This window comes from Melospiza georgiana, chromosome 2 (genome assembly GCF_028018845.1).
Source record: "Melospiza georgiana isolate bMelGeo1 chromosome 2, bMelGeo1.pri, whole genome shotgun sequence".
Lineage (NCBI taxonomy): Eukaryota > Metazoa > Chordata > Aves > Passeriformes > Passerellidae > Melospiza > Melospiza georgiana.
The window spans coordinates 34374473-34398086 of NC_080431.1; the positions used below are offsets into that span (position 1 = coordinate 34374473).

The 23614-nt window shown below is 36.2% G+C and overlaps 1 protein-coding gene across 6 annotated transcripts in view; it reads right to left on the reverse strand.

Annotated features, from left to right (window-relative positions):
* The window catches only part of GPC5 (glypican 5), a 595034-nt gene that overhangs the window by 73635 nt on the left and 497785 nt on the right, over positions 1-23614 (reverse strand). The window contains exon 8 of one of the 6 annotated variants that reach the window (XM_058045239.1): positions 3496-3570. The exons of the other annotated variants lie outside the window; for them this stretch is intronic. Within the exon in view, the coding sequence (XP_057901222.1) occupies positions 3551-3570 (20 nt within the window). The 3' untranslated portion in view covers positions 3496-3550. Of the gene's footprint in view, positions 1-3495; positions 3571-23614 lie in introns of those variants that run through there. 6 annotated transcript variants of the gene reach the window in all.

The window sequence follows — 23614 nt, forward strand, 5'->3', positions numbered from 1 at the left end:
TAACAAGGGGCAGCTTAAAGCTAAGTGTGCTCCAGGCAGGGACATAGAGAGCCTGGCTGCACATGCAGTCTAAATAAGCTGGCAGAATAAACCTTCTATGGAGAGAGCTGGTGGCACCTTTCCCTCCTCTTGCAGCCAGCCACATAAACTCCCCATCACTCCTGCGGATGCTGCGCTCATAAGCAAAGGAGCTCTTGAAACGTTTCAGGCTCTTTACTGACAGAAATTTCTTAGAATATTTATCCAGAGAATATACACTGGGTTTTAAATGCTCTCCTGGAAAACAGCATAAACCATCTTGGGGTTCGCTCCAGACCTTGCCAGCTTGCTTCCACTGATGAGTAAGACAGGACAAGTCCTTGAAAGCCTCACCAGAGAACAGTGATTACATTTCAGGACCTCTGTGCTTGAAATATTTGTCTTAGAAAGAAAATGAACATGTTTTTACTGTTGGATTTTAGTTTCTAAAAATTTTTGTTCCAGTACGTTTTAGAGAACATAGAATGGTGTCTGAGCATCTAGATGCCCTTCAGAGTTATAGCTTAAGACAAGTAAGAGACTATTCTTGTGGTCTGGGTTTTTTTTTTTTTTTCTTTAAAAATTTGATTGTTTCAATGTCTGAATTATGTCTTTACCTATATCTGCATTTTGAATATTTTCACCTTTTGATTTATTTTTTTCTCCTAGATTCCTACTCTCCTTTTTATTCTCTCTGTGCTCTTTTACTACTCTTATGGATGCTCAAAAGGAACACTAATTGAAACTGGTAAAGAAAAACAGAAAAAGTATACTCTGGTTTATAAAATGTCTTAATGTTTTATTTTTGGTAACCTTTTATTCCTGGATTACAATGCACCTAATTTTTGTAGCAAGCTACAGTCACTGTTCCATTTATTTTCCATCTCATATGGTGTGGATTTTTGTTGTGCCAGAATGTCTTTGGAAATAGATAAAGTTCTTAAGACTTTATCTTTCAAAAACCTGAAAGTATACAGGCATAATCTGAATTTATGGCCACTGCATGAAATATTATCCTGTAGACTATAGTGGTTCAGGATCATCTTCCCTTCTTTTATGAGAACAGCAATCTCTGGGAGATGGGACAGAGAGTAAAGGGAAATGTTGAGCCAACATTCTCTGTCGGAAACAGAATCTGTAAATGAAATGATGGCACCATGGAAAAGAATGGCAAAACGCTCTCTGATTTCAGTAGAGCGGAATTTTGCCACCACTTTAATGAGACAAGTAAATAGAACTACATGAAACGTTTTTTTTTAACAAATGCAGGCTTCAGACTCAGTTTTACATACTAATGTTTAACCTATCCTTGTTTTATCATCTCAGAATATGTTTCACTGATGGCAGTACTGAAAAGGAGCCTAAAATATTGTGTGGAACATAAAATGTGAAAGAAAAGTAATATTTGAATTTGAAAAACCCTAATTTTTAACAAAGTTCTATTCCCACGTTTTTTTCTTATATCTCTGATGATGGTGATAGCAAAGTGTTTATTTTGTGATAGCTTTCTAAGTGGTCATAAGCAGGCAAGAATGACAGTGAGTTTAAGGAATACTTTCCCATGCCACTTGATTTTCATATTACAGCAGCAAAGGGATGCTACCAACTCACAAAAGATACTTTTCCTTGGTTCATTTTTTAACAAACTTTCTCAGTGTTGTCAGCCTTCATGCTATTTTATAAATTTTTTTAGTAGCTAATGTTTTACATAAGTATTTACCTCTTGAAAGTGATGATTGTGTAAATAATTTCAGATTTTATTAAAAAGCATGTCTTATGGTGTTATCTTGACATCTCTGAAGACCTAAGTAGCCCCCACCTTACAAGGAAGCATTAGAGCCTTTTGCTAGCTTTCAAACATGGTTTTTAGATATTTGGGATCAGAAATGATGAACCTTTGGGCAGTCTTCCCCTATATCATAAACCTTCCCTGGTTGCAGTCAGACTCTGACTTAATTCTTCATTCCTGTATGCCTTTTGTTCTCTGTTTATTTTTTTAAATTTTTCTTCTTTTTACTCCTTACACCATTTTCCTTCAGTATGAGTCCAAACATTTGATGAGGTGTCAATGTCTACTTCCACAGAATTGTTCATCTTCCATTCATACTGATATTGGTAAGATATGGATTGTGTCACGTGAGATGATCATTCAGAGAGAATGGGAACATCCAAACTCCTCATCTCTCTCTGTCTTATCAGCATTTTGGTACTCCAGCCCCATTGCTCAAAGGAGATATTTTTTCTAATTTTCAGGATGTCCTGTACTTCAAACATGATTAGAGCTTCCCTAACCAATAAGTTAATGATCTGTTTTCTGTTCTTTTAAATTAATGATCACAGACTTTATTCCCTACAGAAACACAGTTAAAATAACAAATATAGATTAATAGGTAAGCCTTTAAAATTTAGGGTTTAAAAAAGTTAATAATGTCATCTAAAAATTAAAAAAATCTTTTGTACTCTATGTTCAGTTGTCTGTGTGTATAAATCAACTAAAAGGAAAAAGCAATCCAGTAGGAGAGAATTTGCAATACACAGTATTACACCAGAATAATCTTACTGTAGATTTTATTGGCAATAAAAAGGAAATAAAACTCAATAAAAAGGAAAATGTGTTAAAAAAATAAAACCTTATGGGTTTTTTCTGTGTGCTATCTTATGCAGCAGCATAAGAATTTTCATTTCTAGACAATTAGAATGAGTAAAGAAAACTTCATTTTCTTATGGGTCAACAGTTTTTTTTTTTTTTTCATTGTGCTGCTCTGGTTTTATATAATATCTCCTAGCCATTTTACAAGGGGGAATATCTAGACTATTATGTAGAAAGGGCTTCTGTTTTGTAAATATACTTAAGCAAACAAAGGAGCAAACTCTCATTCCTATTATAAGTGCATGCATACATACATACATACATGCATACATACATTCATAAATACATATATATATAATACATGTATGTAGATATATATATATACACACACAAATGAGTATAAATACTGATGGGGTTTTTTTTCAATGGCATTTCAAGGCATTGTTCTGAGAAGATTGTTTTCTTTACCCTTGACTTGTGTTAAATATTCCACTCAGGTTATGGAAGATGGTTGTCTGATTGCTTGCCCTATTTTTCTTTGCCAGAACAGATAGACTATGCTTATCTATTAAAAGCACTCTCGAGCTACATTAAGCTTGGATACCTGTGGAGCTTGTCAGCACAGGTTCTCACACAGGTCACTAGTTGCTGGGGCAGCCTCAAGAACAGAATAACAAGCACTATTTGATATGGGAAACACACATCTGTGTCTTTTTCTTATCAGCATACTGATGAGAAATCCTTTGGATAATGAAATAGAAAAGCTCTCTAGGTAATTTTGGTGCTTTTTTCTTTCATTTTTCTAACTCTTGTTGTCTCTGGTGCAACTATTTTTTATTCTTGAATCACAGAAAGATTTAACACCTTTGTAGTGGTTGGGATACCTATGCATCACTTGCAGTTCTTGGAGAGATGTCTCGGTTCAGAAAAGAGCTCACAAACTCAGATAAGTAGTTGACCACCTGAAAAAACAGGAGTGGAAATAAGATCCATCAGAGATGATCTGGCATAAAATTATACTATGACTATGATTTTAGAGACTGTATTCAGTTTTGCATAGATGTCCACCAGCTTGGGACATCTAAGGAAGCTGTTTATATATATTTATTTAATCCTGAGTTGGGAGCCGTAGGAGACCTGCAGTTTTCTAGAGATGGAAACTAGTTGGGACAACTCTCAACACATGAAAATGCACAAGACACATATTTATGAAAATAACTTGCGCTCCAGTATGGTTTGATTTTTCATATTGTGTTGTTATTTAACATCTTAACCCTGGGCTCAATTCAAGTGCCCACACAGAGGTGATAGTTAAAGATGTGATTCACAGCAGTAGCCTGCCCAGCTTTAGATGATCCTCTCATAGGTAGGTTCTCATGCAGATCCTGTGTCACAGCTGATAAACCTGTGTCACCTTCCCTGGAGCACCTCAGGTTTTACCAGATACTCACGTATGGGCAGCTGCTTCAAATCTCTGTGTGCTCCTATCAGATTCCTTTTTAACTAATGCTTTCATTAGTCTTTTGTATAAAAATAATCTACCAGGACAGACAGAACTGCTGTATTATCATGTAAAGACCAATGTACATGATGTTTCTATTTGCAGGATATATGAAATACCATAATGTTTTCATTTCATATATGCCTGCTGTTTTAAAATTTTGACTTTTTAAAGAAAAAAAAAGCCATAAATTCACCCATTAATGTATTTTCTGTCACTCTCCTTTTAATATAGACACTTTCCTTTTAACATAGACTTCCACACTGTTCAAATTTCAGAGTGTACCAGAATTTACTGTAGATAAATATTTATCTGTATAGTTGTAAACCATAGTAGATGTGCTATCAGTTTATGCTGCATAACCCTGGTCTTACACAATTGCCTAAAATAAATCCGCTAACTTGCCAAAAGACATCTGTGGTGGTTTGACCAGGAAGAAGTGGGAATTCTGGGATGTTGTGGTCAAACCAATGGGTGCTCGGATTTTGATATTGGCACCTGGTGTAGCCAGTGGAGTTTGGACACACCTCCGAGAACACACAGGGGTTAAAAGCAGACCTTCGGCCTTGGGAGACTCTCTTGGGACTTCTAGGGAAAGAGATCAGATCTCCCTCCCTCGTCCAGCTGCTGGGGGAGTGCGGCGAGGAGGTACCGGCCGGAGCAGCAGCGAGTGTGGGAGTGCCGGAGCTCTGGGACAGGCAGAGACTGAAATATTTAACCCTTTTTCCTTACATGACTGGGACCTCGCAAAAATGCTGATCCTCCTCGGAGCTGAATAAGAAGGAAGATAGGAAATGAGATAACCAAGAACTAGGCCCGAAGGACATGGAGAAGACTGGCTGAGTGGGGAGAGAGATGATTGGAGTAGCCTTTTGGCTGGACTTTTCTTGTGTGGCCATAGACTGAACCATTTATATTCCTGTGATACAGAGACTGCATTTAGGAGGAGGCAGTGCCTCAGAACCAGGGGCGTTCATTGTGGAGACCCCTCAGTCTCCACAATGGGGGGGGACAGATGTCCCAAAGCAGAGACTGTGCCTTTTTGGAGTGAGACAAGGCATCCTTAAAAGACAACCCTAAAAGCAGCTCTGGTCCATGCCAGTGGTGAGAGCACTGGGCATGAAAGGAAGGAAGATGTCACCATGGCAAAAGGACTTTCCGGGCGGTGCCGAGTGACATGGAAGCACACGAGGTTTCAGCGTGTTTCAGGGGAAGCCTATGGTGCAAGAAGGACTCCTCTCCTCTTCATGGACTGAAGTTTGAATATCCTAGAGGGTGGTGCCAGACTGGGCAGTTGGTGATTGGGGGGAATGTATCGGATTGGGAAATTTTGGTGGTGGGGAGGACGAAAGTGCTTGTTGTAAGGTTTTCAGTTTTTTCCCTTATAGTTTTTTCCTTCTTCTCTTGTAGTTTAGGTAATAAAGTTTTCTTTATTTCTGAGCTGGAGCCTGCTTTGCTTATTCCTGGTCACATCTCACAGCAGACACCACGGAGAGGGTATTCTCATGGGGGCACTGGCTCTGTGCCAGGCCCAAACAATGACAACATCATGCAATGCCTGGTTATTGTCTAAATGACATTCCTTCCTTTCATGTGTCTGTTTGATTCATTAAAAAATCTTAAGGAAACATTGCACAAACTAGATTTCCATTAAGCAGAGAAAAAGAAATTTATCCTAAATAGAAGCAAGCAAAATTTCATTATCATAATTTTGTATTTTTTATTTATTTTGTATAACTTTTTTTATTTTAAAGAACTATCCAATTTCACTCTTTTCTTCTCTCCCTTGCAAACTGAGCATTTCTGAAACTCCAGCATGACTTCTAAATTTTGAGTACAAATATATACACTGTACGTCTATACCATATAATTGTTTTGGAATTAAGTTTTTTCTGTCTTGTTTTACACACTAAATAAGAGCTAGACAGCTTTTGACCTTAGATCTATCTTCAGGCAAGATTCCTTGTGAGATGAAGAGGTGACTGAGATTACCTAGCTTTCAGACTGCTGTTTTCAAGATGCAGCTGTGCTTTGGAATCTGGATAGGTTCTGTCTGTCCCCCTAATTAGGACAGGGAGCAGATATGAGTCTTTAAGCTTTGAGTCAAGCACAACAGGCTTGACACATATACACTACTAACTTCTACCTAAACTACTTAGACCTACTGTCTTCTACAACATTACAACATTTTTTTTTCTGAGATCTAGGTCAGAGTGGTCCAAACTAAATATAGAGGTAGCTATCAGTTAAGAAGCAAGTTCAATTGAGCATCCAATCATCCAGTAGTCAATTTCACTCCCTGGGTCTCTTTTACCTAGCAGGGTAAGTGAATGCATCCATGAGGAAACTGAAAGAACCATAGATTTGTGTCAATGCTTTAAGTGAAAAAATAAAAAAACAAAACCCCCAAAAAATTCTTTACATATAGTTCCCCTATTCAGGAATAGATGATTTTTGAGCTTTTTGTTGAAGTGATGACTTAGGGAACGTCTTGGTTTCTTTCCAAGTCCTAACTTGTGTGAAGATATTTTTTTAAATTTCAGGTTCACAAGAGTGCCTCGCTATTTTGTATTAAGCAAATATCATGTGCAGGACATGGTATTTGGAAATGCAAAGGAAGAACTCTATCACACTGACACTTACAATCAACTTTTTAATAAACTAATTTAGAATTGACAAATAGCTAGTAACTAGTAGGAAAAAAGCTTCAGAGAGAGAGTAATGTGTAGAATGACACATTGAGAACACAAGTGCTAGTGGGACAGTTCTACTTTCTCCTGGACTAAAGATTCTTGCTGTACTGCATTAAGTTGTTGCTGTATCCTTGTACTTCTCTACAGTTTTTCCTCCTAGCTGGCAGACTCATAGGTCAGCTGGAGTTTGGTCACCTTCTAAAAAGTGTGTAAGGCAGTTTCTGTGGAGCAGGGTTTACTATGGTGAATTAAGGACATCTGATGCTTTTCCTATACACTAATACTATACATCAATGAATATAAGTTAAAAAAAATAAAATATGCTTAAGAAAGCAAGTTTCATAATCTTACTTCAGATAGGAAATTTCAAATTTCAGGTCATCAGGTCACTATAGGCTTTTCAAGTCATGGGATCTTTAAATTCCACTTTTCACACAGTAATTGGATTTTGGCAACAGTCTCTTGCTGTGTCTTTCTTTCTTTTGTGCTGTAGTTGGTTTTTTACCTTTTCCTTTCATGCCCACACCTAAATGATCAGTCCAGAAAGTAGGATTTGTGAGACCCACGTTTATTTGGATCGGCAAAGGAGTGTGCAATAAAAAATGTGGAAGCTTGTAGGGTAATCACATGACAATAATGTTTTTTCCTAAAAGCATCTTCATTAATTGACACCAAACATTTAACTCTGGGTAAATATAGCTACTCTGAGAATGTACAGATATAAGAATCAGCACCCCAATTCACCATTCTCCCGCAAGACATGCATCTTCAGCAAAGTAGAGGCAAAAGCCTACCAAACCAAGGCAGAGGGAACAATTGCTCTAGGAATACCCCCAGAAGCAAGTTAATCTAGTAATGGGCATATGGCAAACTGGCTCTGTACCTTAGCTGAAAACACAATTGAAGAAACTGTTGGGATAGTGGAGAGACATACATTAAGAAATTTCTAACATTATTTTTGAGAGCCTTAATTCTATGTGAGTGGATTTGATCTGAAACATGTTATGCAAATACGTATATGACCCTATTAACGAAGTTAATATCTTTAGTAATAAGTTTGGGGATTTTTTTCTCCTGAAGTATATGTTCTTGATTCTTTGGGACCTGTATTTTATAAAGGTCAGGTCAGTTTCTGGTATTCTGTTATCAGAAAAATGTTCACCTTCTATGATACCATTCAAAATTGCTTCACACTCAGCTAGAACAGTCTACATATTGAATTGGAGGTGATGAATAATTCATACAATCTGATTTAACTTTTTTCCTTGACATTAGATGATAATTTAGCATAGGGTGCAATCAATGATTTCTAAGATACTGACATTCAAGGCTGTGCTTGGTAACACCTAGAAAATGTACAAAAAACTTGCTTTCACAATAAATTTAACACAGTACCTACTCTTTGTCACTATTATGATATACAAAATTGTACTGCATGTGTTATGGCTTCCCTAGACATTTAGAATGCACTCACTAATGCTAGCATGGAAATATAAGATGAAAGATTTCTTAATATGCCATCATCAGGTTTTGACAACCTTGATATTTCTACATTGGCTTTGGGAAGACTTCCAGACCCATAATGCACTTTGTGTCTGTGTACACTGACTTTTCCTTTTTATATAATGATTTTAGATACTGTGTAATTCACAATCTAAAACCAAAACCCAAGACTGAACTGAGGAGATCTATTATGAAATACTAATAGTAATGTTATTAAGGATGATTGATCTTTGCCACTGTTTAAAAATGTTTCAAGATTTCAATCCTTTTTTCTAGATTCTGCCATGGATTTTATACCCAACTTTGGGAAAGCAGCTTGAGGTCAATCTTTCCATATTGGATATGTAAGTATGTGTCTATTGTGCTTATTTCTCTTATAAAATGCTTATAATTCCTTGCACCCCAGAAGGCAAGAGACCTTGAATGTTTAACATTTGTGGACATTAGACTGAACTGGGTAATCAGAAAGTATGATGGCTTGTGATGGTATCCCTTCTTTCCCTGGAAAGGCAGAAAAGCCTGTAGCAGGGACAAAACCTGATGCAAGTTTGTGTAGGCTGCTGTGAGATCACATTCTCATCTGCAGGTTGGCTGTCCCTGCTGCCAGGGCACACTAACTGCTTGTCCATGAGCAGCTTGGATGGTAACTCCTTTGTATGGCCCAGTGCTTTTATGACACTAAATGTATGTCAGCCAGGCTGTGTTGCCACTTTTGCCAAATATGAAATAACACTTTTTTTTCTTTTTCTTTTTGTTGTTGCTATTTTGTTTTATTTTGGGGTTTTTTGTGTTGCTGTTGGGGTCGGGGGGAGAGTGTTTTGTTTTTGTTTTCCTGACTACTTAGCACAGACTTTGCAGTAGATACTTGTAAATAGCAGATTAAAGTTCCTGCAGAATACTTATCGTCAGCAAGTTCCGACAACCTTGAGATTCAATGACAGCTTTACTCCCACAGTTTTAAACCCCTTGCAGTTATCTGATTTCCATGTTGCTGTTAATGAATCCCACTGGCAGAGCTAAGAATTGTGCCCTAAAATACACTTCATTATCATTCCCTGAAGCTTTCTGCCATGGGAGGTGGCAGTGGGCAGTAAATTTGAAGTACAATACCTGTTGTGTTGCATAGGTCAGAAAACCACATTGGTTTAGGGAGTGTCACTAATGCTCATTTTTATCTTTCTGAAGACTCATTTATCTTCCAGGAGTCAACAAGTTTCTGAGCTAGAAACAACCATTAGTGATTGTCATCAGAATGCTGCTGAGCTAGCTCAGGTTGGATAACTTTTTGTTTTACAAAATATGATGAATGAAATGTACTTCATGACAGTAAGTCTAATGATTTAGAGCTGGAACTGCTCTGGAGGTTCCCAAAATAATTTCTTTGTAAATTGACCTACACTATTATAAACTATGAAATCCCAGAATTTATTTTGTGACAAATACGGCAGTCTTTATTCTACTCTTTAGCAAAATAGTGAAATACCACACTTCTTATTTCTTGGGTAAGAACAAGTAAGAAACTAGTTAGAATAAAATAATCTAGCCCAAGAATCTTGGGTTAATTAGAATAAAATAATTTATATTAGAACAGATTCTAAGATGACAACAGCTTAAAATTATTGTTGCAGTTTAGGTAATAAATGAAACTATGTTATCTTGGGAATCATAGCTTCTAGCACTAAGGTTGATATAGAACCAGTTTCATTCAACACTTTCTTTTCTGAAGAACATCTAAACATAAATGTCGACATAAAAAGAGGTTAGGTCAGATTTTACATTATTCATTAATGTTTTCTTTTCCTTAATTTTGAGAATGCCTTTATCCTATCTTACCATTTGGAGTAATAATATATTTTAAATGTTGCATGATTTTTTTTAAATGAAACAAACATGAGGCTGGGTGACAAAATTAACCTTGAAAGATGCATATTTTGATTTTTTTGGGGGGGGTTGAAGATATTTGTATCCTAATATAAGAGGAAAATTATTTTTGCGCTATAAACCTCTGTTTTGAGAAACATTGCTTGTGGTTAGACCTAAGACAGTAATTTTCAGTACTCAAAGTACTTATCTCCTTTATTTCCTATATTTATAAAGCTCATAACATGCCTAATTTATGACTTTATTTGCTTTAGCCTTCTTGCTCTTTTCTGAGTAGAGATACAGGTATTTTGAGTGATTTACAACTTACTTGGATTATTTCTCTCTATTGGCTGCAGAATGAAATATTATTACATCAAGTGAAAAGCTTAGTGCTTATATGCACTTTGCAGCTACACTAATACACAGAGAACTACTTGTGGTGTAGTCAAATACATCTTTATGTTGGTATAGCTACAAAGAAAGACAATTTGAATGTTTCAAAAGACTGGACATCTGGATGAGAACTAAAATAATTTAGTTTATCTAGACTAACAAACCCCCCCATGAGATATATTTGCTGTTTATAGATGTTTTGGAATTCAAACAAAGCAAAAAGTTCAGAGAAGATTTACTTTAGTTGAAGAACATAAGGAAAACCGGACTATGCATAAAATATATTCAAAGAGGAAATCAGAAAAATATTTTTAACCACTAGAGTACTGTGATTGTCTTACAACTTTTCCATAAGCCTTATTGTGAATAAGTCTGTATTTCTGTCTTTCAGATGAGAAATACAGACTTATTCACAAAGTATATAATTAGGCCCCCTCCTAAGTTGCAGGTCAGAAATTCAGTCAGAGATAAACTTTTAAATCAGGGAGGTTTTGATCACATCGTCCTCATTTACTTCAATAGGATTTGGACTGTCAACCCAAAAGACACTGCAGACAGTGGTAAGAGATGGACTGCATAGAGAATTTCTCCTTTCTAACCTGCCTGCTTCCTGTATTTCAGCTGAAAGTTAAACAGAGTCACTAAAATAGCTGAGTGGGTATCATGAAGAATATATCACATGCTGGTGAGCTTCATATATTCCAGAGCCTAATGGAAGGTATAAGAGAGGTGAAAATGTATTATAGATAAGGAAGTCTGATCAAAATAGAAGCTATGGGTTCATTTTTGTGAGGCATTCTCTGTGCCTACTGCAGAGAATATTTTGAGTTATTCTCTGCATTTAAAATTACAAAATACTTTTTACTGTTTTTTTCCCCATTCACCAGAGGTCTCAAAAAGCATTCTGTGTACTCACTCAGGAGGCTATTCTTGCTGTCCTGGCAACTTCTCAGTATAGCTGTTCTTTTTCCCAGTGGATGGGATAAAAAGATGTAGGCACAAATGCAGCAAGACTTCTTGAAGGCATGTCTCATAACAGTACAGATTGACAGTGAGAATGGCAAATGACTGAAAAGAATTCCCCAGTTGATTAGAAGCCTTCCTAAGCAACCTGGTCTATCTGAATACAGCTTGTGAATGAAGTCTGCCTAAAATTAATTCTGATGTAACAACAGGAGAAGTGAATTGTAGAAATCTCAGGCTTTTCTCTAAGGAGGATATGTCACCCGCACCATGACATTTAAGCTAAATATAGAGGCTGTCACTTTAAATGTCTCAGTTGATCTCAACTACTGATATAAAGCATAGAAGACAGAGCAGGTCTTTAAGATACTTAGGAGTCAAAAGGTAAAAGGTTTTATGGGCAAAATACCAGACCTTGAACTGTACTTAGAAAAAAAATCAGAAGACACGGAAAATGTTACCGGACTGGTGCAGTAGTTCTCTGCACATAAAACACTACCAGTAGCAGAACAGGCATGTTCTTTCATAAATGCACTTTCTGAGTGGTTTGCAGATGCAGATTTCACTTCAGTTGTATACATCTGTAAGTGGTCCACTGGTGCCTCTGACAGCATTTGTAAACAGAAAATCTCCAACACATACTTGCATCAAGACTGTAAGTATTCTGACAGAATGTGATGCAAAGATAGGAGGTACTTCAAGTCATAAGGCAAACCAAGAAGAATTATTATTTCATATTCTTTTGTGATTAGATATATGACTTCTCTTTGTTTCTGGGACAGGACCAAGGTATTTTTATTACATCTATATAAATGTCATGTCTGTTTCACTTATATTACTGCAGACATGTTATCATGCTGTAATAAGGAACCAGATGCATAAAATACTCTGATGTCCAAATATTTAGATAACAGTGTATTCGTTCACCCCTCTAAAAATCCATTACAAATTTCACACACAAAAAACCAAAACACTTTAAATCCCATAGAACTATTTATTTAAGAAATCAAAGAAGGTTACTATTTATTTAAGAAAAATATATATAACTTGTACTTGAGAACCATTTATGTCTTAAATATCCTTATAATTACTGCTGATTAGCTGTAGAAATATCGTGTTTAATTGTTTCAAATATCCACTTAACTGCTTAGTGCATATTTATCTGTTACAATTACTTTTTTCTAGAAACACATTTTGACAAAATGCTTAAACCTTAGAAAAAGCCCCTAATTAAAACTAGCTCTTATTTGGTGATCAAATGCTGGTATCAACTAGTGCACTACAAAGAAGGATCTTAGAGTTTTGGGATATTCTTCAAGTGCTTACCTTAAAAATTAAACTTTTTCTTCTAGAATTCCTTAGCATGATAAATAGTGCTCATTTTCCCACATATCACATTCTTCGTTAGTATGCGCTTAAAAAACCTGCTTGTGAGTGAACATCCTAATTTTTCAGATGAGAAAATTAAAGCACAGAAAAAAATCATCAAATGTTCCATTTCATTGGCAGAAAAAGTAAAATAAAAATTCTCACATATATCTTGAATTCTGTTCTCTTAGCCCAAATAAAAACCAATATTTTTCTCCTTTGCAAGTACCTCGGTAACTAATAAATGATAACCAAAATTAATAAGCAGATTTTTTCAAACTTCACTACACTGAAGTAGCAATTTTAAAAGAAATTAATGTGTAAGAATTATTTTAATTTTTTTTAATTTCCTAATCTCTTATGATTGTGTTCATGTTGTTGATTATCTCTGCTCATTTTACTTAAGTGACAAGAGGTCAGTGTAATGTTTCTTTCCTCAAAAAATAATGTTGTCTCCATAGAGTAATTCATGTTAATTCATGGTCATATGGCCTTTCAATCCATTAATTAAATTAATGAGACTTCACTCCTTTCACCGATGCACCCTTAATTAAAAAACCTGAGAATGAGAAACACAAAAAAGTAACATATGGCATTATCAGTGTTGTGCCCAAGAGAGCGATTTAATAACAGCTCAAGATAATTTATTGTTAATAAAACCTAGTCACTCTCTCAAAATGCATGCGATAATGTGGAAAATCTGTGAATATTCCGACTTATAGAATCTATTCACTTTTCTCTGCATCAGTCTTGGTGACTAATGCTTCATATTTCCAGTAGCAGCAAGGTGGAATATTCAACTGCGAATCTGAATTTGATTGTATCAGAGCATATTTGATGAGAAGTTGTAACTGCTCTTCTGCTGATGAGATTTTTGGGTAGCTAAAATTCTGTGTCAGAGGAGTTTAGCATGTTTTCTCGACAGACCTGCCTGAAGTCTATTGAACAAAATATTTGCTCAGCATATGATTTACTTTGTTTTTTTACTGGATCATTTTCCGAGGCTGTTGATGGAGCCTAGATGAAACAGTAAATCTTAGAAACCAAGGGAAAGAGCTAAAATAAAAAAAAATACAATTTTCATTGCCACGCAAACAATAAGGAAGTCAATGTATCTGGAGTAAAAAAATAGTGCCTGTAGATTCCAATAAAGTGAAATTACTCACTTCTCCTAAGTTAATGGCTTAATACACCCCAGGTTTTGTAGTCTTAAGAGGAATTAATTAGGTTTCTGCACAAGCTCTACTTTCTGATATGCACGTCACCATCCCGAATAACTCCTGCTGGGAATCTACCAGGCAGCTGGCATTGAAGCCCTGCCTGAGGGACCCTTCAAGGTGCCTTGAGCACAGCAGCAGGGAAAAGTCAGAAGAGGAGCAGCCCTGAGGTACTCAGATAACCAAAGGAATAGGGATAGAAAACGAACGGAGAGAAATGGCAAGTCTTTTGCTAACAAACATCTAAATTATCTGAGCTTGCCAGTGGTTCCCTGCATGCAACTGCAACTAAAGAAATATTCAAATTTTATTCACAAGGAAAACTTAATTCTTGTCATCTCAAAGATGCATAGTAGAGCTATAAGTCCTTCCTTTCAAGGACAGCACAATCAATCATTTCTCAGCTGCCCTCATTCACACAGAATCCTCTGACTCCCTCTTGGTAGGAGTTCCCAGGTTTCCCCTTTAGGAACTAAATTAATGCTCTGCAGATGGAATTTAGTGGCTGAATTCCAAACTCTTTGTGTTCATTGGCAGTCCACTGTATCAGGATATATCCAGAATAACTTAATTCAACTCCATGACTAGTTTCCACTGAATGCTTTAAACACTCAATGTTGTATTACATTTCTACTAATAAGAAATGGGCACAATTATATAAATATGTTAATGCACAGGACTGGGAAGACTTGATTTAATTAAACAAATCTCTAAATGAAAGCAAATGATAACAGCTATAATAATTAATAATCACTGCAATGGTCTCTGTAGTCTAGGATGTTTGTTAAGGATTTTTTTCCATGCTGTTTTATTTTTAAAAATTTCTTTATTAATAATATAAAAATTATACTTAATGGTTGTTTTATAACTGAATGATTCTTCCCAGTTTCAATTCCTCCACCAGTTTTGTAGTCGTGGTAAATATCTAAATCTTGCTGACTATTTTTCACCTTTTCTAATAAAAGTTAATAAAAATGGTGAAAAAGCATGGTTATTTTTTTGCAACTATATGGGATTTTTCTCCACATCATGCTTACATTTTCTCTTTAAAGTTTAATGTATCCTGCATGATGAGGCTTCCTAGAAACAGTATGTGTCAGTAATTAATCCTAGGTGTTTTAATAGAACTAAACCATTATTTAATTAATTAGATTATTCCAAAATGATCTTCCTTCCCAACACCTTGTTTATCATTTCTGGCCTTTCACAGTGTGCTTTTTGCTGCCAGATATTGGCTTTCTTCTAGTTTAGTTCTCTGAAATAACCACAACTAAGGACAAAAGAGTGTCAGAGACTGCAAAGCAGGGTCAGAAGTGCAAGAGCAAGTACAGGAGGGAAGAAGCAATTGAAGCAGCACCTCTTTAAATCATCTTAAACTTTTCCAGAACTATGCTTTCAGTTGTTACAAATAACTGTGTTACATGTATTTTATATGCATTTTAATTGCTATCTGGAGAAGCTAGACACACAAAGCCATTTTAATTCTTTGCTCTGCATTTGTTTCTTTCAAATCCTTAACCAAGTTCCTCTTGACATACCATTTCTCTTTTTTTCAGCAATCCCTGATTCCATTAGAAATAGTCACAATTATGGATTTTCCTTGACAGAAATTTACTACTACATATCCAACCCCTGGCTAATTTGCACAACATTTAGAACAGGTCTCCTCATCTCTTGTGTGGTAAATTCTTTGAAAAATATTAAGAAAGCAAGAGGGAGAAGGAGAACATTAATTGCATTTGGTCTCCACTACTTTGGATACAAAAAGAGAGTCATATTGTGCCTGTATTACTCCCAAATTTTATCTTATCACTTTCCTGACAAAAAGGATTTTAGTTTGCACACAACATTTTAACATGGATTTTTTTTTTACCATCCCTATTCAAACATCTGTTTTGCAATAATATTATTACTTAATGCAAAACAAAATTAGTGAGAGCCCATAATCAAAGGTCTGGTGACACCATCTGCTTTGGACACCTAGTACAGTTGTTTTTGGAAAGAACTCACGCTGCACTGGGAAAACCCAGAATAATCTTTCTGACAAATATACAAGTTTCACGCTATGCAATATGTGGGTAAGACAGCAGCCATTTCCAGCAAACATCTTGAGCAAATCAACTGGACAGTACCAGATTTACCTCCTGCTTTACCATGGAAGCAAACCATGGTACTGAGCCACCTCCATTTCCTCTCTCGTTAAACATATGCACACACAGAGCCAGCAGCTCTCTGTCACCCCAACTTCCACTAGCATAACTTATTTGCTAAATGAAATGGAAGAGTCCACGCAAATTCTGGTGTCTTGAAATTTTTTCTTGACTTATCTGGCTGGAGATAAGCTTGGTTTCATGCAGTGTGCATAGGGGAAAGAAAAAGAGAAAGAGATTTTAATGCTTCACTGGCAAAGAGCCAAAATAAAGTGAGCCATAATGAAAATAAAAACGAGAGTATTAAATACTAAAGTGTTCTCTTTTCTACTGGTAGCAGTCTGAGATATGAGAAATGCTTGTTGTCTGTATAAGTAAGTAAAAGCATTTCAAACCAGTTTTCAGCATCTCCCTCAATGCATCCAGATGCTCTCCACAATACCTGCATTCCACTGGCCTGACTAGTTCAGGTCACTAAGTTGTTTTATCAGGTATTAAAGACCCATAATCAGTGTGCCCCAGGAGGATAAGAAACAAAGTATAGCCATGTTTAGAGCTGATCTACAAGTGGCAAAACCTGTGCTCCAGGTGTTGCTTCTCTTAAGCAGCCTCAAGTACCCTGCTCTTTGGTAGGAGGAAGATTCAAATGAGACTATTTTTAAGCCTCTCACTTCAGCTGAAAGACTGTACAAAAGTAAATGCCATATGCACAAATCCAGGGATATAATAAATAAGTGCAGATTTGCCTCTACATCCAAGTTGAAGAAAAAAAATCTGTTTTCTATATTCCACAAGCTTTGTTTTATTTGTTAAAGAATAATAAATTCACAAACAATATTTGCAGCACAGAACAGTATGTGAAGAATAAAAATGTATTGTAAAGACAGGTCAAAAGTTTAATGATGTCCATAAATCCTTTTTCCACTCTTTGTTTTCTGAGATTTTGAGCAAGACCTCACAAAAGGACTAATATTTCAAGATTTTTTTAATCTCAGATGTTCCAAGTGTTCATATTAAAATATACTGCTGTATAGATAGATAAATTGACAATTTTTGGTGTTTAAATATATAAAGATAAGATTTTATGTCTTTTTTTCCTTGTACTGATCTTAAATTGAGTCATTTATGTAGTCATTCACTTACCTTTTACAAGGAACTCTTTGGTTTTCAGACATTTCAGGTGTTAATTTTGCATTTAAAAGGTAATTATGATACCACAAACCCCTGATGCATTATTTTCCCTTACCATCATAGAAAGGGGACAGTGGGGGACTGCAGAACTTAATTTTTTTTAATTAAAAACTTAGCAGGTCACCTTCTAATAGATTTACCTATGCAAAGGGATTTATATATATTCAGTAAAGACATAAAAGTATAGATGGCAATTAAGAACTGTCCTATGGGATATCAGCATATTCAGCCTTCTTTCCCCATCTGTATAAAGCTAAGTGTTTCCTATCAGATGTCAAACACCCTAAGAACCACGGCCAATAGGTATTGAAGCAAAAAGCAGTATTTAATGATGCACAGCTTCATGCAGGATTGAATCCCACATAAGATGAATAGTCTTAGATTTTAAATTATAATTGTGATCATACAAAGAAAGAAAAGATGTAGATAATTTTATTGCTCCTCTACATGTGGGCAAAAGCCAGAATTGTTGGTAACCCCATGAAAATTCAGCCCTGGAACATTCCCATCCAGGGAGTTGATTAGAAGGAGAGAACTTATAAAAAAATATATCTGATCTAGGTAGTCCAGGATAAGCATTCAGCCAATGAAGATGCTCAAAACCTCAAATAAATTTTCTTTCTCAAAATACAGATGGATAACTGTAAAGTACTAAATATGATGTCTAGGATAGGGCATGGGAATCCCACATCTTGTTAGGACTGTTGGCCACCTTTCAAATTAGTGCAAGGGGGGCAAAATCTTCCTCAGAACAAGGCAGAATTAAAATCCTCTTTTATTTTATATTTAGTTTTTTTGAAGCAGTACTTTGATTTGCCCTTTGCAGGTATTTTGCATAATATATCAGAGAGGGAGGGACAAGCAGTGACTTTTCGAACAATGCTTGTTTCAAAAAACATAAATGAAGGTATCCAGTAAAGGAGTACTCCTAGGCTGAGAATTAGTCTGACCTTTATGAAAATTGCAATGGCCAAGCCTTCGTGCCTGTAATTACAGGAACAGTTGAAGAATTAGCCCTTATGACAAAAGTCATAATTTCTTTAATCACCAGTCTTCAAAATCAACAGTGCTCTTTAGAATTAAGAAGAAGAAAAAAAGTAATTATTGAAATACAGGCTTATTATTAAAATGCTAATGAACTCAAAGTGGTGACAATTAAAGGTAATAAAAGTGATTTTGCAATATTATTTATCTCAATTCCCTAGTTTTAGGAGTTGTATTCATTATTCACTTAGGAATATTTAAATACTAGATTTGAATGATATTCATAACACTATGTTTGATGTGTTGGTTGACTCACTGTCTTTCTTTAAAGTGCCTTACACTTACATGACAAACTTCTGTCAGGATTTTTTTTTCCTCTTTTCACCAGAGCCAGGATACTTTTATTCAGAAAGGCACCTGAAGTAATTCTGAACAGTAAATAGTTGTACAGGGAGTTAATAAAGAACTGTGAAGTGCAGCACAGATATAATAAAAGATTATATCACAATAGATAAAAGGCACAGTGGTGCTTTTCTCACAGGGATTTTGAAAAGGACTTGAGTTCAATTACAGTGTTAGGTACTTTAATCCTCATTCTCTGTTTGCTATAAATAAAATCAGAACCATATTTATCAAGTCAAATGATGAATAGCATTCATTATTTTATACTACATTAACCCCCAAAGTTCTTCAGGGTAACAATGATTCACCTCAATAAGTCATGCCCAACTGAGGCCACTTCTAAGAGCTTCAGAGTATCATAAAAAGAAATCCATGTGCTTGTACATGGAATATTCTCTGTTTACTCCCATACACAGAGAATAAAAGACCCTTTCTTTGTTCCATATTTCTTTTTTAAAAAATTAAATCTTTCTACTTTAACTACAATGGATTTTTTTAAATTCATATCTTTTCAGATTCACCCTAATTACTTATGGGAATTAATTTTGGGGTCTAAAGTTGTCTTAGAGTGCTCTTATGGTTGCTGAGAGAGGTACCAACCTCTACAATGTCACTTTGAGCATCCTCCTGCATTTTCCTGTGGAGATACAGATATAGTAATGCCAGCGTCTAGTACATAAAATAAAGTGAAGAGTTCTGGGAGTTCTCCACTGCACAAGGGAGACATGAAGTTCCTGGAGCAGGTCCAGCAGAGGGATAATAAGTTGGCCCTGGAGAATGTCTCATACAAGGAAAGGCTGAGGGAGTTGAGTCTGTTTAGCTTTGCAAAGAGGGAACTCAGAGAGATCCGTTCTCTAAATACCTAAAGCAGGGGTGTGAAGAGGATGGAGCCAGGCTCTCTCAGTGGTGCTGAGTTCCACCTGAACAAAAGGAAGAACTTTACTCTGTGAGTGACCATGCGCTGGAACAGACTCTCCAGAGGTTGTGGAGTCTCCCTCAGTGGAATTACTCAAGTACTGTTTGTTTGCAAGCCTGTGCCACATGGATGACTCTGCTTGAGCAGGGAAGTTGGACCATTTGACCCAATGTGGTCACTTCCAACCTGACCCATTCTGTGTTTCTGTGATTCTGTGAGTCCGTCTGGCAATGCTTCACCTGCAAATTTGATTTGATTCTTCAAATGCACTTGGCCTCCCCTCCAGTCTCTTATGACTTGAAGCAGTGGATTCCACAGGTTCTTATTGCCCACAACAATGTCATGCTACCTGCGAGGGAAAATCAGGCTTAACCCTTATTTTAGACCAGTGAGAAAAGAACACTTCTCCAGGATTACTGAACATCAACAACCTGACCTAAGCACTAGCTTCAACTTTAATCAGTGGCCCAGTGTTTAAATGTTTTGAATAACAGACTGCTGAGCATATGCGATCAGTGCAGTGCATCCAGAACACGTAAAGCATACTGTGTGTGTTCTGGCCATCTGTGCAGCTCACAGGCAATTGCTCAAGTGAGTCCCAATGTGTCAGGATAACTGTGTGTACCTTGTACACAACACAATCCCAGGTTTCCTGAAGGTAGCACCCAAAAAGCAGAAACTGAAGAGATGCATGTCATAGAACACCCGTGTTGCAATCCCCTTGCCTCAGTTAGATTGCTCCTTACCAGCTATTTTTTTACTACCATCAGAAAGGGGCATGTATCAAAGAATGCCATATGACCTGAAAAGTACCTTTGTGTAATACATCTATCCAGTTTTTTTTACTGCTCCTAAGTTAAATGCTCAAAATTACTCAAATATTTTCTTCCTCAGAATCCTTTGTATCTTTCTAAATCTTTTTATAGGTTCTTTCTGAAAACTCACGCTCCAAAGAGCTGCAGGAAGGTGAATTGTCGTGAAATGAGGCCTTGTTTTTCAGGACAGGCTACTGTCTCATTCTCAGCAGAGCCATTTGGCTGCAGACTCTGACTACTGGAGTAACCCTTTTGGTGGTGTGGTTGTGGAAAGCCTGGGAACAGGAAGACAATACATCACTAATGTATCTTGAGGGTTGCGTTAGTTTCTGGATCAATTCAGGATGAAGCCTTTGGGTGTGATTGGAGTTAATTTGTGTTACAATTCTTCTTCTCCCCTCAGAGAGATTCCCTGCTAGATTCATTTCCACATCAGGGCTGTAAATGTGATGCATACTTAAGTCTACCACAAGGCATGGGAGAGATGGGTAAGTATTCTCTTGAGACCAAAATGTGGGTACATATTGCAGACACTGCAATCAGTGGTAAGATGTTGGAAGCATATATTCAAATGACAAAAGCTGAATTATTGACAGATACCTGAAAACAAGCTTTTTAAAATAGTATGGCATACATGAAAGATGACTTATTTCTCAGGTCACAACTCTTCCCTCCTGTCTGACTGAAATATTTTTTTTCAGCTATGACCTTTTCTGGTCAGCATAATTTTATAAAACAAGGTGGCTTTACCCACAAATACTGCATAAGAAATTTAAGTAGCTTGCAAACTAAAATGACTCTAAAATTCCATGTTGCTTGCTTACCAGGACCTTACTGTCTTCAAGCTGCTTGTTCTCACCCTAGACCATTGTTTCCAGTAATGTAGAAATGGAAATCACACATGTGGGACTCATGTGTCCATGCTGTGCATTTCTTTCTATTTTTAAAAAGAAAAAGAATAAAGGAGACTACCTACCTGTGCCTTTAGTGTTTTGCTACTGCTCCTCACTGTCCATGATTCTTCAGAAATAGAACCATAAAACCAAAGAATAGCCCTCTCTCTGAAGAGACTTTGGAAGACCATCTGGTCCAACATTCACTGGAAAAAGGAGCTTAGTTGGGTTATTTAGCATCCTCTCTAGTCAAGTCAGGAAAATCTCCAGTGATGAGGACTTCATCCCTAGGGAAGTTGTTCCAATGATCGATTGCTGTCACTGTAAAAAATGTCCATAATATATCTCTTAATGCATCTTGTACCCAGGCTCCTTGTCTACTACATATGGGTTCTTGTAAAGACAGAGCCTCTGTCATCTTTGAAACTGCCTTTTATGTACTTGAAACTGTGATAAGACCGTCCTGGATCTTTTATTCTCTAGGCTGGAAAGACAACTGGTGTCACATTTAGTGACCATAGCAGAACATAGCAGAACATGCAGCCACGAGGCTCTTGATCACCACTGACTTGCGGAGAGTAGGACACCATTTGTCCTTCACGGCTTTGAAAATGTCTTCCACCTTTTAAACAGAAATATTAATACCTTGGGCAGGACAGTAGCTCAGCTGACTGATCTGCACATGTTCAACTTTCCCTTTACAGGCAATTTTTCCCTGATAATTACTCATTTTACTTCTTTTCTGAAGAAAAATTTCAAATAAAAATAACATGGCAGCATTTTCTACCATTTATTTAATTGCCTGCACTACTTTATTCTTTTAATAGATCTACTTTCTCCTCAGTAATTCTTTCTCCACTGATGTATTTGTGCAAGACTCAATGTGTGTCTCTTTCCCATTGACCTTTATGGTTAGCCTCAACATACTTTGATTTTTTGCTGCCTTTGTCATATCCTCGATACCAATAATATGCATATTATTACCCTTACATCCAGATAGCATTATTACCATTACAAGTCAATGAATACTTTCACCTTAGATAATAGTTTTTGCTGGGAAGTAAATTCAAAGTTAAGTGTGTTAAGAATGCATAAATTATTTTCCTTGAAGCCTCAGCAGGTACTGAGTCACAACCCATTAATCTTTTCATATACTTCTCAGCACGAGCAATTACTATCCCAATATAATGAGTATATAAAATAAGTCTAGTGATGTGAAATATTAAAATTTAAAACAAGCAGATAATCAGAATCTTAAAGACTATTCGGAGAATGTTAAGTATTGTTAGATAGAACCGAGATTAGTTCAATGCATATACACAGAATCTAACCATTAATAGTAGAGAATGCATTTTCAACTATGAATACTATCCCATAAGATCTAAATTAAAAATGCAAATGCAATTCATGCTTGTGATAAACTAGATATATAATGATATAACTTCCTCTACAGAAACAAGGATATGTCTGCATAAACCTAGAATAATACACTGTCTTGTTGTTCCTTTTACTAGCAATGGATGTACATATGTATACAGCCATTGTGTAGTGGCAGAAAACAGAACAATGGAAAAATCTATCCAGAAAAATGATTTGATGTTACAAAGCATAATGAATAACTTGTAAAACCTCATGACAGCCATTGCTGCACTTTTCATGAAATCAAAGTCTAGTGTGGGTCAACAGACCCTTTTCTATAAAATATTGTTGGTTAATTTGGGTTAGCTACTGTTGATGAAATAAATTTATATACTGTGAAGTACCTATGAATTTACAAACCTCAGTGAACACTTTCTTTAATTATATCTATAAAAAATCAACCTCTGTCACTATATCAAATTGGAACATAAATCTGTCTACGGTTGGTGTGCAGCAGCAGAACCATTGCAAAGCACACTCTGGAATTAAAGGTTGCCAGTTACCCTTATGGTATTGAAATATATTAAACTTTTGAAAACCAGGAAATTGAATCTTGTCTTCTCTAATTTTGTCTCTTAATTGAACTCATAGTAAATAGATATTGCATCAACATGAGCAAGGAGTTCCAATTGCTTGGAGGCTGACTTGTAACAATTCAAAGATCACAGTTATTTCAATAACTGCAAGAAGCTCAGTAGTTACAGCACTCAGTTTTCAAAGACAAACAGAGATGCT